The 13,621-nt window shown below is 36.5% G+C and overlaps 1 protein-coding gene across 1 annotated transcript; it reads right to left on the reverse strand.

The window, feature by feature from the left end:
- Positions 1-638: 638 nt before the first annotated feature.
- On the reverse strand, positions 639-11,250 carry LOC132560082 (uncharacterized). Its single transcript, XM_060224739.1, has 10 exons — positions 11,169-11,250; positions 8,096-8,563; positions 7,089-7,472; positions 4,671-5,081; positions 4,313-4,419; positions 3,515-3,852; positions 2,427-3,288; positions 2,116-2,137; positions 1,245-1,577; positions 639-925 (listed from the first exon to the last, which is right to left on the reverse strand). Exons 1-10 carry the CDS (start codon positions 11,248-11,250, stop codon positions 639-641), a joined length of 3,294 nt encoding a protein of 1,097 aa, XP_060080722.1.
- Positions 11,251-13,621: the final 2,371 nt, after the last annotated feature.

Raw genomic sequence — 13,621 nt, forward strand, 5'->3', positions numbered from 1 at the left:
GATGTTTAGCGTTCAAAGCAAAATATCAGCCAATTCCCCATTCTGGTCCCTGTTCCAAAATCCCCTTGGTTTGAATCAACTTTCTGCATTCATGAAATCACTGTCTATCCCTAGTGATATTGCAGACAAAATCTGGTTGTAATATGTTCGGGCGTTAAGGAAGAGCATGAGTTTTAAAGCAAAATCTTAGCCAAAATCTCCATTTCCACGTTAGAATTAGGTACTTCCAGTATAGTGATCGTGGATGACGTCGATGTAGCAATTGATTCTTTTCTAGGTTTCTGAAGTCGATTTCTGGCCAATAATTCGAAACAAGAATATTTTCTTATTCTGCTAATTCAATTCTGTGCTTACTTAGTGTGACACAATCAACTCGACTTGTTCGCATGGTAGATGATGGCAATATTCACCCACTAGGAGAACATGTCTCTTGGTCAATGCTTAAAATTACTTGTACATGTTTTTCGGTCTTGCAATTTATCAATTTTCAATCATACGCAAGTTATCAGATAGCAAATTGTAGACTTTCGTTATTCTCATGACTAAATCCAATAGTGTAGATATGTATGTATATGGAGAGCATTGCCTTTACGATTCAAAATGAGAAACAGGAAATTTCAAAATGAATTTGATGAACTTCATAATTTACCTCGGAGTTTAGTGTAATTTCTTTTGCATTCTTTGAGGGCAAAGTAAAGCTTTCTAATTGTAGCCTCGTCTCTAAACTTCTCCATCCAATATTCAAGTAGAAACCGAATTAAATCCAAGGCTTTGTTGTGATCCATTTCTGCTAGCTCTATTGCTTCTATGGTAACATTAAGTTCTATGAATACTATGAAATACCCTTTTAGGATGATCATACATATATCGGATAGTTCATCGTCGAATGGACGTGAATTCTGAATGCTAGCAGGAATTCCAAGATCTACAACAGAAAAGAAAATGTCTTTTTGTAAACGACGTAGAAATGTTCCTATACTTGTCCTACATGTAATTGATCATTTTACAACTAGTTGAAAATGAGATTATCATTTTCATTAGTATGTCATTCCTAGTGCGTCATATCCAAGCGAAAAAAATCAAGATAAGAACCTTATGAACCAAAACATTTTGTGTTAAATAAAAATATTGTTCATACTATTTTAGCAATCTAGAAGAAATATGTTTAGTTTCATTTTTTTTCAATTTATCAAACTGCATGAAGGGTGTGCTTGGTCTTAATAACGTGAATGTAAAATGTATACCATCGAATGTTCTTCTATTGCTTGTAAGTTGCGCAATCTCTTCCATAAATCCAGTCAGGTCAAGTCCACAGTACTCAAATGCATTTTTCACTAGCATAAAGTTTGCTTTATCTCCAAATTCATCTTCCCATGCGAACGTTATTCTTGCTATCACAGAAAGAAAATCCAGTCGTTGTCCATGCTCAAATTGTTCCCGGAGTTGTTGAACTCTAACTTCGTTCATTCCCATGATGCCAAAAAAAAGAGTGTAAGTATTCCCAACATACTTTGCAATTCGAATTATCTCCCTTGGCACTGGACATCTTCTCAGAAAGGTACGCTCAGATTGTGAAACTGGTAAACAATAAATACATTTCTTTAACCCACACGAGTTAAGAATTGCTCTAGTACAGCAGTTTTACAGCCACACATTTAAAGTCAATTGCATTGTACATCCTGTTATTATTATTTTCATCATTATTTAGTCACACGATTATGCTGTTTTTCATTGCCTCGTTAATAAAATTTTCATGTCAGAAAAATAAGATCATGCCAAGTTAAGACTGATTATTGAATCTCGTGCTCGTGATTTTTAGAAAGTTATGTAATTTATTTTATTATTCTTATTTTTTTTTAAATCTGTTTAAGTCTAATTTTGTATGTTTCAGTAAAAAATGTAAGTCGCCAGTCCTGCTTATTAAAAATACTGTAACATAAATTTACTAACCTGGTAACGAAGTCAATTTAGTTTTGTTTTGAACGAAGAATCAATTTAGTTTTTCTTTCAATATGCCTTATAATCTTTAAAATGTTTCCAGTACGTTGTATTATGTCTACATGTAAATATTTGATAAAATATTGATCACTGCATGATTTGCGTATGAAAATGTACCTGATAGAGAGGGCTTCACCATCTGTAACAGAAAAAGGATGAAAATATTAAGTGTACTAGTATTATCAAATTGATAAATAAGAAAACGGAAAGCACGGATGGAAACTGGAGTACAAATGTAAATTGGAAAATAACCATTGATAGTTTTACGTCTGTCCTTTTAAACAAATATGCATGTATTACCAGTGTTTATTTCTTAGTATCATTAATAGAAGTAATTGTTTTTGTCTGAAAAAGTCTAACATTTGATATTCGGGGTTGCCGGTAAAACTTTTTTCACTTTTTACACTGATGTCTTCAACTCCTTATACCTGTTTTCGTTCAGTAAACCAAACAGCTCTTTCCAGTGACCGTCGGGACCTCGTTTTCGTCATCTGTGTCGTCAGTAAAACTTTTACCATAATCTCGTCATTTTTCACCTGAAAGTGATCACTCACGTAATAATCAAACTTTAGGTGACCCTGCTGAGATCTTTTCATTGTAGCTTGAACAATACTTTCCAAAATGATTCGAACCATATACCCATCTCCTTCCTCTGCCTTCTTAACAACACTGGAAAATAAAGTAATCTTCATTTGGGAGTCTCTGCAGTGTAGTACCATATTCCATCGCCCACTTATTGCAAAACACGCCAACCCCTGCTGCAGATACAATTTATCGTCTTGGTTTGGCATTCGAAGAACTTCGAATCGATGTATGCAAGAAGCCAAAATCTTGTTGTACACGGCTGGAGGTATGAAACGTCCAAGGAATTCGAAACAAAGTGTTGGTGATTTGATTGTTCCTTTCTGTTCTAACAATGGTCTTATCTGATCGGGATTTGGTTCATCTAACAAACACGGCACTATATAGTAGTCGACGGATGCCTCACCTTCTTTTGGAAGTGGTTTCACGATCAGCTCAAGACGGTCTAAGTAAAATAAAATTGTATCTCGGAACTCCATGAATCCGTCTACACTCCCATGTGTCCATACAGCATCGACAAAGGGTAAGGTCAATCTTCTAGTTTTTTCGTATTTCGTAATCAGATCAATGTCTAATCCCTCCTGGCGGAATTTCACAGTGGTCACAATCATTCTGAAAGCCTTTATCAACCATTGTGGGTCCAATATTAAGCGCGAATCCGGATTTTCTAATTGAAAACTTAAAATGCTCCGTATGACATGAAGATACCTACAAAAGGAGAAAAAGTACAAACTTGATAATGTTGTATTGTCATTTTCGTTTAATGACTGGAAATAATAGTTATGGTATGAAATGCCGAAAAGAAGAGTTAAGTGTAAATAAATTGTGGTAACACTGGAGTGTTTCATCTCTTTATACATACACAAATGTTCAAAACCTGATTGAGGTTTGGATCTCCATCGTAATTACAACGTATAGAATTAAAACTACTCACTCGAGCATAGCAAGAACATCGCGTTCATCCAACGGTACCACCAGATTCTTCGCTCTGGTCTTGACTTCATCCAAAGTTACTACTTTTACTCCTTGACCTTTCAGGAGCATCAGGTCCCGTTCCAGTGTGATCCAAGAAGCTGGTAGTAGCTGCCCCCATTGCGACTGATGCACAGCCGCCTCCAGTACGAGGTTCCAGAGACCATCATACGCTGACCGTACATTTTGTGTGCTGTCGATCACCACAAACTCGACTACATGTCTGTCGAAAGCTCGAGCTATCTTCGGGTCGCTCTTGATTTTTCTCCTGACCTCTTTCCTGATCGTTGTTCTCTGGCTCTGGTAACGTCAAGGTTAAGACTAAAATGCATTTTGCTTGCGCCTTTGTATTTGCTGTACTCATTTCAAGACATCTATTTGCTTGCTCCATTTTTACTTTCACTTTCAGCGAGTATATTATTTTGTATAGTGTTCTTAAAACTGCCTTAATATCAAATGTCCATGAAAATCAGTTTTACATAAATCGTCGTAATGGTAATAAATTATAGGTTGGAACTTTTACTCGATAAATAGTAAAATATCCTAATTTAATAATCTTAAGATTTCTTTTTTTATAGAAAGACAATTGACAATTCATCAAAATCGTGTATGTGCATTTCCATATATTCTTAAATGTTCTTAAAAGGTGTATACTATCAGACGAATAACAAAGCGGAAATGGTAAATTCAGTTGACACTAGAGGATGTAGTAGGTTTTGCTATCCTCGTCGCCATTATCATAACCTTATCTCTTTCGTACCTCCTCCACCATGTCTAAATGAGTTCCAACGAGAAGCACTGGTGGTTGATATCTGCAATTTCCATCCGAAAATGTAGACAAGAATTTCAGCCAGAAGTAAACACGTTCTGAAATTATAGTATCATTGTACTGTTATTAAACCCCATGGTATCATACCATCTTAAGCTAATTTTGTGCCATAGACTTTGACAGAAAGTATATATATAAATATATGCAATTGATAAGATTTTTTCAAAGATTTCCGTTCTTCTCGTAGCAAAATCTGTTGTAACCAAATTATAAAGATAGATTGTACACATTCATGAAGTCGATCTCATCGAATTAATGGAATTCAAAGTAATTTGTACATCCTACTTACCCAAAATCGCGTCGTTCTCGAAACAGTTATGTAAACTAAAGCAAAGAAGTATCACTGCATTAGTGTTCAGGAAAATGTGTTGGAAAGTAGAAAACATCATTTCCCCACCAAAATCGAAGACGCTGACGTAAGTTTTGTGTCCTCGCTGTCCAAAATCCTCTGTTGGTCCAGTCGTCATGACAATGGCTGCTTCTGTGTGGGCTGGTGGGGTAACTGTAGGAAGGCCAGCAAAGACTGTATCCGGTGATAAAGGTGAGACTGGTGTGATCGGCAGAAAGGTAACATCAGAGGGCGTGGTTGGGGTCACGATGGAGGATGTCTGGCTTTCAACAGAAGAGGAACCACGGCTGGCTACGATATCAACATTAAGTGTACCCAATGTCTTCGCTTTATCATCCGATGTTTTGAAGTCTACAAAATAAAAACGTCATAAACATGCATTTATATTATAACTGACAGTACATTTGAGTCGGATACAGGTATGCATTTATTTTTGAGAAAATAAATGATGAATTAGTATGTACAAGGCTTTTCATATAAAATATAATGAAATTCCCAACGTCGATATCGTAATGAAACACAAAGATCGGAATAAAAAAGGCATAACCACGTAACCGTAGCATTCCATACATTAAAATTGTATGGTAACGTTTTCTTTAACTTGTTCAGTGTCTTGTTTAGATGATATTTTTTCTCTACTTACACAAACTTTTATATAGAATCTTACAGGGGTTTTCATATTATAGTTTTGAAATGCAATGGAGAGGAGACGTTTTACTAATACCAAGGATCTGGAGAGGTATAAAGAAACGTTCGCGATGAGAAATGGAAACGAATATAAGATTCTGTTTATCACAAACCTTCATTATTGAAAATATTATTTTATAAGACTAACAATAGGCGATGTTATCATTCCAAATGGCTTTCTTTGGTGACATCACGATGGTAACGACTAAAACCTTCAGCTAACCACAGCCCGGTTGACAGAACAAGAGGCCCATGGGCCTTAACGGTCATCTGACAAAAAGCAAGCCAAACCTAGAAAGTGGGTTGAGGTCATTCATTTGAACAAACTTGGTAGCCTCTCCTCCAAGCATCTTACAGGCCCAATATCAGCACTCATGGACTTTTGCTTGTTGAGAAGAAGTCGTTTGTATATTTTAACATATTTGACCCCTGTGACCTTGAAAGTGGGTTGAGGTCATTCATTTGAATAAACTTGGTAGCCTTTCCTCCCAGCATGCTACAGACCCAATATCGGCACTCATAGACTTTTGCTTATTGAGATGAAGTCCTTTGTATATTTTAACATATTTGACCCCTGTGACCTTGAAAGTGGGCCAAGGTCATTCATTTGAACAAACTTTGTAGGGCTCCATGCCAGCATGCTATGGGCCAAGTATTAGCCCCCTAGGCCTTCTAGTATTTGAGAAGAAGTTATTTAAAGATTTTGACATATTTGACCCCTGCGACCTTGAAAGTTGTTCAAGGTCATTCATTTAAATAAACTTGGTAGCCTTTCCTCCCAGCATGCTACAGACCCAATATCGGCACTCATAGACTTTTGCTTATTGAGATGAAGTCCTTTGTATATTTTAACATATTTGACCCCTGTGACCTTGAAAGTGGGCCAAGGTCATTCATTTGAACAAACTTTGTAGGGCTCCATGCCAGCATGCTATGGGCCAAGTATTAGCCCCCTAGGCCTTCTAGTATTTGAGAAGAAGTTATTTAAAGATTTTGACATATTTGACCCCTGTGACCTTGAAAGATGTTCAAGGTCATTCATTTAAACAAACTTGATAGCCCTTCATCCCAGCATGCCACAGGCACAATATCAGCAATCTGAGCCTTTTAGTTATTGAGAAGAAGTTGTTTAAAGATTTTAACATATTTGACCTTTAAAGTGGGTCAAGGTCATTCATTTGAACAAACTTGGTAGTCCTTCATCCCAGCATGCTACAGGCCTTATTTTAGTTGCCTGGGCCTTTTGATTACTGAGAAGTCCTTTGAAGATTTAAAGACATTTGACCCCTGTGACCTTGAATGAAGGTCAAGGTCATTCATTTGAACAAACTTGGTAGGGTTTCATCAAAGCAAGCTACAGGCTAAATATTAGTTGCCTGGGCCCTCCAGTTATTGAGAAGAAGTCGTTTGAATGAAAAGTTTACGGACGGCGCACGGCGGACGGCGGACGGCGCACGGCGGACGACGACGGACGAAGCATGATGACTATAGGTCATCGGACCCTTCGGGTCAGATGACCTAAAAATAATACAATGGGCGCTATTGCACCTAGTAGTTATGTGATAAAACCTATATATCGCTAAGAACTTAACATATAAGTGGTTACATACATTCCTGAATGTATCATTAAGATAATAATTGTATCTCTTCACAACAAGTCATGTATAATACCTTCAGTTTCCGATAAAGACTCGGACAGAAATGAATCGACAATAACATCTCTGAGCCTCTGGCGTGTAACTTCTTGTTCCATTCCTGGCTGCAGAAGTTTGCGTTGATTGCTTATACGATCAATGATCAGCAGATTGAGGAGGACGTCGAGCTGATTAGTGGGTTTCAATTTAGATACGTCCTGGTCAGTCATCCGCAACATCAATGTTGTTTTCCCTACACCTTCGTGCCCAAGGAAGACCAGACGGATACAGTAGGAGGTTTCTGTCCTTCCTTGGATGGCTTGTTTATATCTCTGGGCGGATTCACTCCCCATGCTGCCAAACGTTTGTATGTATTGGTGAATTGAACGATTGTCTAGACGCCGTATCTCGGGAGGTAAACCTGCAAAGATTAAAAACAGAAGTGACACTAACACATTTATATAAAGACCATCTGTGTTTCATTTACTTATCTTTAAGATATGATAACAAAATTATTTTAATCGATAATTTGATGATTGGGCTGCACAAAATGCATTTTGTTCAGTAAAGGGAATATCTAAGGATCACCATCACTGACAAGTCTTGGAAGGACGGATCAGCTCTAATTCATAATTTGACTCTTTTGTATCTAAATCTAATTTTCTATCAAAAACTGATGTTAAGATAAACTCGGAATATAAAAGTCCAAGTAACATATTTTATACTTGTATCATTTCTTGTACACATCATAATTATCAGATGTTTGTTATCTTCGCGGCTTTTCAAACATCAAACATCAAATTATTCACTGACGAGAAAAAAATAATCAACATACGGGCTATCTTAAAGACACATTCGTGACAAGCACCTTTCAATTCAAATTTGGTAAGAAATAGAAACATGTCGGGTAATGAATTAAATTGCATCCCACAGCTTTTTCGTTTTAAATTAACATGAAACTACACAAAAGTTCTGTAAAATAAAAGTGTAAAAATAGAGATACTTAAAAATAGGAGCATAGAAAGATGACAGCAATTCGAGAACCTGTTGTGTTATATCTTCTCCATGTAATATATTCCTTTAGATTTTCGTCCTCGCTTGCCCAGTCCGTCCAAGTAACCACATCTTCGTCTCCTGTACCAAATATTGCTGCTCCTGGTCCGGCTGCAGTGCAGAGTGCGTCTAGAATTCCGACACTGTGGCTCCTGTCTTCCTTACCGTTGGCACTAACACAACACCAGTGAAGGCTGGTCACAGCAACATCTTTACTACCGCGCAGAATCAGATGGGTTGTGGAAGGATGCCTTCGAACTAGCTCTTCTATAAACTCAACGCTTCCGCATTGTGAAGCAATGTGATATATAGTCATATGGTGGTCATCAAAAAGGTCACGCCCCTCACTGACCCAGGTGTCTATTTGGGCCATATCGTGAAAACGAACAGCATCCCATAGTTCTTGGTAGGTCAAGTGAAAACGGGCGTTCTTCTCAGCACACCTAAATGGAACGCATGCTGATCAGCGATTGATTACTGATGTCAAACTATAGATAAACATTCTAATGGCAGATCCCAAGTATATAAAATAGCTTCAAAGCTTAAAATAGGTTCAAAAGTAATTAGACTGTTAAGAAATGCGGGGATGTAATCGACATGTTTGAAACTAGGATTGAGGTCGTTCATCCGTCTAATACAACACGTAATAATATAATTTGATAATTATGTGTTAAAACTTAATCAAATTAAAAAGAAATAAATTTAATCTATTTTATTCGTAATACTTACATTTTTTTTATTAAACAGTTATTTCTTTGAAACTGCAAAGCAAATAGAAAATCAAAATAGTGTAATATCGACATAGAAGTTACACAATTGACGACTTCAAAAGTCAAACAGAAACAAGTTGTTAAAGCTGTCGAAACTTTAATAAAATTGTACTGAACAGTTGTGTTCGTATATACACAGCTATGTTCAGGTCCTGCTGGGCCTACCTCAGTTGTTTGAAAGTATTGTTATCTTACCAAATTTATAGAACAAAGTGATAAGAAATAAAAAACACATAATGCCAAGAAAAACAACAGAGAGCATGATGTCCGGCGATACCAGAAAGGTGCAATCATCAAAATAATTTATATATATATATTTTGATGTTCAACAAACCTTGTTAAGTTACACTGGGAATTGTGAACAAGATAACTAGTATAAAGCCTAGGGTATGTACTTAATGGCTGTTACTCGACCTGCTTGGACGGATATTTAAAATTCTGCCAATGCTTACATACAAGACATTACAGACGATATCCATGTGTCTGTGATTTACCTTTGCAAGAAATATGAGACATTTTCAAGGTAAAAAGTATACCGAAGTAAGCGTGTTTCTGTGGCTTTTAACTAGCGTGTGCGTGGTGTTCAGAAACATTAAGTTTATACCATTTGCATGAAGAAGATAATAAGTTATTAAGAAGTTGATAGACACTTCTCTGGAACAAACTAATACTACTGGTTATATATCATATATAATAGATCTATTGAATAGTTAGGACTTTTCATAATAATTCGAGAATTTTTTTAGCTTGTACAACATATAGATACTACTGACAAAAGCACACAAAGCTGCATGCCATAAATGGATTCTAAAACATTTGTCAACAAATGTCCATTATAATTCTCTACATATATCTGTATGTTTATCAATACTTAAATGAACGGCAATTAAAACAATATATTTAAAGATCGTCTTGATTTTTGGTTTTATTCAATATCTCTAACACCGAAACAACCCCACCCCCATCCGGTAGCTCAACAGAGACTTACCTTATTTGGTTATTACATGGTCAGTATGTCCAGTCCATTTCTTGTTTATATTTACAGTTCATGTTGAAACAAGTGTAGTCACCTAGCGGAATGTACAGATGAGAAGTGGAGACAACTCGGAACCTTGTATATGTTAAAATAATACTGAAGCTTATATGGAATGAAATCTGAAAACACTTTTACATGATGAAATATGGTTATTTAGAATTCAATCAGACCTTTATCATATCACTGTATATGAAAACCAAAGCGTAACACAGTAAAACTGTCTATAGCGACTGCCCAGAGGTCAGTCAAAATCGATCGCTGTACAACTGGGGATCAATATAAACAGGAGCGATAGGGGGAGTAGAAATTGTGATTATGTATATACTTATAAAATTCTTTGAGGAAGGTAGACAGTTTGAATTAAAAATTTTGAAACACCTTCCTCGTATATAAAGCGCAACGTATATCATTCCTGACGTCATATATCAGCACCAGGAAGTGATAGTCTTAAATATGTGACCTTATATTACAATAACATAAGTAATATTGTTTTCCGAACATGTTTGTCCTAGTATATGTTTCTAGTCACTTTTACTTCAAAAAATGCCAAGTTAAGTGAATAAAATGAATGAAACGTTGATAACTACATTGGCATATTTTGTGAATCATTTTTTCTTAAGTGACGAGATTTGTTTTTGAGATCACTGTGTTACGCTATTAACATTCTCATTTCCAGTATTCAAAATTCCCCCATCACCATACCTGAGTATATGACGATATTTCTAACCACTGCCTTCAATAGCTCACAACTAATGTTGCCCGTTATGAAATGTTCGAATAACACTGGCTACGTTTTAAGCCATTATAACAAAAATGGAGACGACTACTACAGTGTAGTTTACAATCACCCTTCAGTCTTTATGAACCTTAATTGGACAGCTACCGACATATTGCATGGAAATAACGACACTGTGATCAAGCACTAAAATATCGACACGACATAAATATATATAAACACCGTAAGTTCGGGAATCAGAAAAGGTGTTACCATCTAGAAATGGAAAAACAAGAGATTAGGGAAACTCAGATTATCATGGATCTCATATACCTTAATGGAAAGGTGTATCTGTTGGTTTCATTGTAATGAAATATCAAGATAAGTAAGCTGATGTAGAAAAGTGAGGAAGTTAGAAATTATTTATTAAAAAAATATGCAAAAACATCAATTAATGAATTTTCGGTACAAGTGATCACTAATAAATCTCGAGTGATTATATACAAAATAAATCCGATGTAGGACGCAATCTTGTGGCGTTACAAGCACGTCCATGGTACTGAACGTTTTGAGGTAGGCTGCTGACATGGACACCATGATACAGCATTAGCTTGAGGATACTCATGATTACTCGATTCGCACACATGTAGAAGATTAATTTTTCGCACTTTCCTTCCTTTTACATTAACAATCGATGATTCAACCCCTTCTACGAATATCGTCGGTTGTGATAATTGATTTGATGTCTTAAATCTTGTTGGTGATGCATTCAGAATAAACAAACCCAAGTTTAGTGAGACTTTATCAGTATAACTGATGTTTTGGTGAGAGAGCATCAGTATGCCTGTTGTTTTGGTGAGAGAGCATCAGTATGCCTGTTGTTCTGGTGAGAGAGCATCAGTATACCTGTTGTTCTGGTGAGAGAGCATCAGTATGCCTGTTGTTCTGGTGAGAGAGCATCAGTATACCTGATGTTTTGGTGAGAGAGCATCAGTATACCTGATGTTTTGGTGAGAGAGCATCAGTATACCTGATGTTTTGGTGAGAGAGCATCAGTATACCTAATGTTTTGGTGAGAGAGCATCAGTATACCTGATGTTTTGATGAGACTTCATCAGTATACCTGATGTTTTGGTGAGACAGCATCAGTATACCTGATGTTTTGGTGAGAGAGCATCAGTATACCTGATGTTTGGTGAGACTTCATCAGTATACCTGATGTTTTGGTGAGACTTCATCAGTATACCTGATGTTTGGTGAGACTTCATCAGTATACCTGATGTTTTGGTGAGAGAGCATCAGTATACCTGATGTTTTGGTGAGAGAGCATCAGTATACCTGATGTTTTGGTGAGAGAGCATCAGTATACCTGATGTTTTGGTGAGAGAGCATCAGTATACCTGATGTTTGGTGAGAGAGCATCAGTATACCTGATGTTTGGTGAGACTTCATCAGTATACCTGATGTTTTGGTGAGAGAGCATCAGTATACCTGATGTTTTGGTGAGAGAGCATCAGTATACCTGATGTTTTGGTGAGAGAGCATCAGTATACCTGATGTTTTGGTGAGAGAGCATCAGTATACCTGATGTTTTGGTGAGAGAGCATCAGTATACCTGATGTTTTGGTGAGACTTCATCAGTATACCTGATGTTTTGGTGAGAGAGCATCAGTATACCTGATGTTTTGGTGAGAGAGCATCAGTATACCTGATGTTTTGGTGAGGCTTCATCAGTATACCTGATGTTTTGGTGAGACTTCATCAGTATACCTGATGTTTTGGTGAGACTTCATCAGTATACCTGATGTTTTGGTGAGAGAGCATCAGTATACCTGATGTTTTGGTGAGACTTCATCAGTATACCTGATGTTTTGGTGAGAGAGCATCAGTATACCTGATGTTTTGGTGAGGCTTCATCAGTATACCTGATGTTTGGTGAGACTTCATCAGTATACCTGATGTTTGGTGAGACTTCATCAGTATACCTGATGTTTTGGTTTCATATTACGGTCTGCCATTTGATGGATAGGTCAAAACCATGAAAAGTACACAACAAATCCTTATTCATGTAACATAGCATAGTATTTTGTGTGAGCAGATGACGATGAATGAAAGTGGAAATGTAGAAATGGCGAGACATAAAAACTACAGACAACAAGCTTACAGTTAGTGTTGTAAGCAACACATGTCCCCTGCCGTGCCATAATTAGATTTTAAAGCAACTCTTCAAATACCTTGATTGGAACATGACATGGGAATCTGAAGTAGTATATAGCCCATTATCATGTACATGTCAATTTCTTTAACAAGTGTTTGTATCAAATTGTATTGTAATAGATAAATGATACAAGCACATTCTTCTTTGCAGGTGTTATCATGGAGACGATTGTGTGTTACAAATGTCTATTTTCAGGAATTGTCAATGAACATATTGTAACTAACAAGAATCAAGTCTCAACCTAATTGATCATCCCAAACTCAAGTAATCATCTGGAAACCAAACTTTTATTTTTAGCACGTTACCTTCATGGTTGACCTTTAGAAAACACAATCCCACACTTGTCTCCTACTAACCTAGCACTGTATCAAGTTTCGTCCATTAATCAAGTTATCGTCTGGAAACCAGACAGACAGACAGACAGACAGGCAGACAGACAGACATACATACATTCAAGTCTCCTTCTGTTGCCCCAGCAAGGGACTAACAATGGATGATGTGAAGGTCAGTTTATTGAGAAATGGTTTTTAAAAGCAGGTACATGTTATAATATACACTTCATTTAGACAGATGTATGAGAAAACCAATAACAGTCAACAACAGTTTTTTTTATATATATTTGTTTATACAGTATATGTACACCTCATTATCAAACATACCTAGCAACAATATGTTCAAGTTATATCAAATCTGTTCATGTCATGCTAATATCGTTTCTGAAAAGACATGATCTGTGAAAGTTAACATGTGTATGCATGAACAAATATATACACATCTC

Source organism: Ylistrum balloti, unplaced genomic scaffold (assembly GCF_031769215.1).
Source record: "Ylistrum balloti isolate Yb309-2 unplaced genomic scaffold, AGI_CSIRO_Ybal_v1 Utg371012, whole genome shotgun sequence".
Classification (NCBI taxonomy): Eukaryota; Metazoa; Mollusca; class Bivalvia; order Pectinida; family Pectinidae; genus Ylistrum; species Ylistrum balloti.

Excerpts from the sequence above, each read along its gene's own strand:
- LOC132560082 (XM_060224739.1), bottom strand. The coding sequence starts at position 11,250 with ATGAGTATCCTCAAGCTAATGCTGTATCATGGTGTCCATGTCAGCAGC. Across the intron at positions 8,564-11,168 it reads TCAGTACCATGGACGTGCTT|CATGCGTTCCATTTAGGTGT; the intron begins GTAACGCCACAA and ends ATCGCTGATCAG. Across the intron at positions 1,578-2,115 it reads GGTGAAGCCCTCTCTATCAG|TTTCACAATCTGAGCGTACC; the intron begins GTACATTTTCAT and ends ATTGTTTACCAG.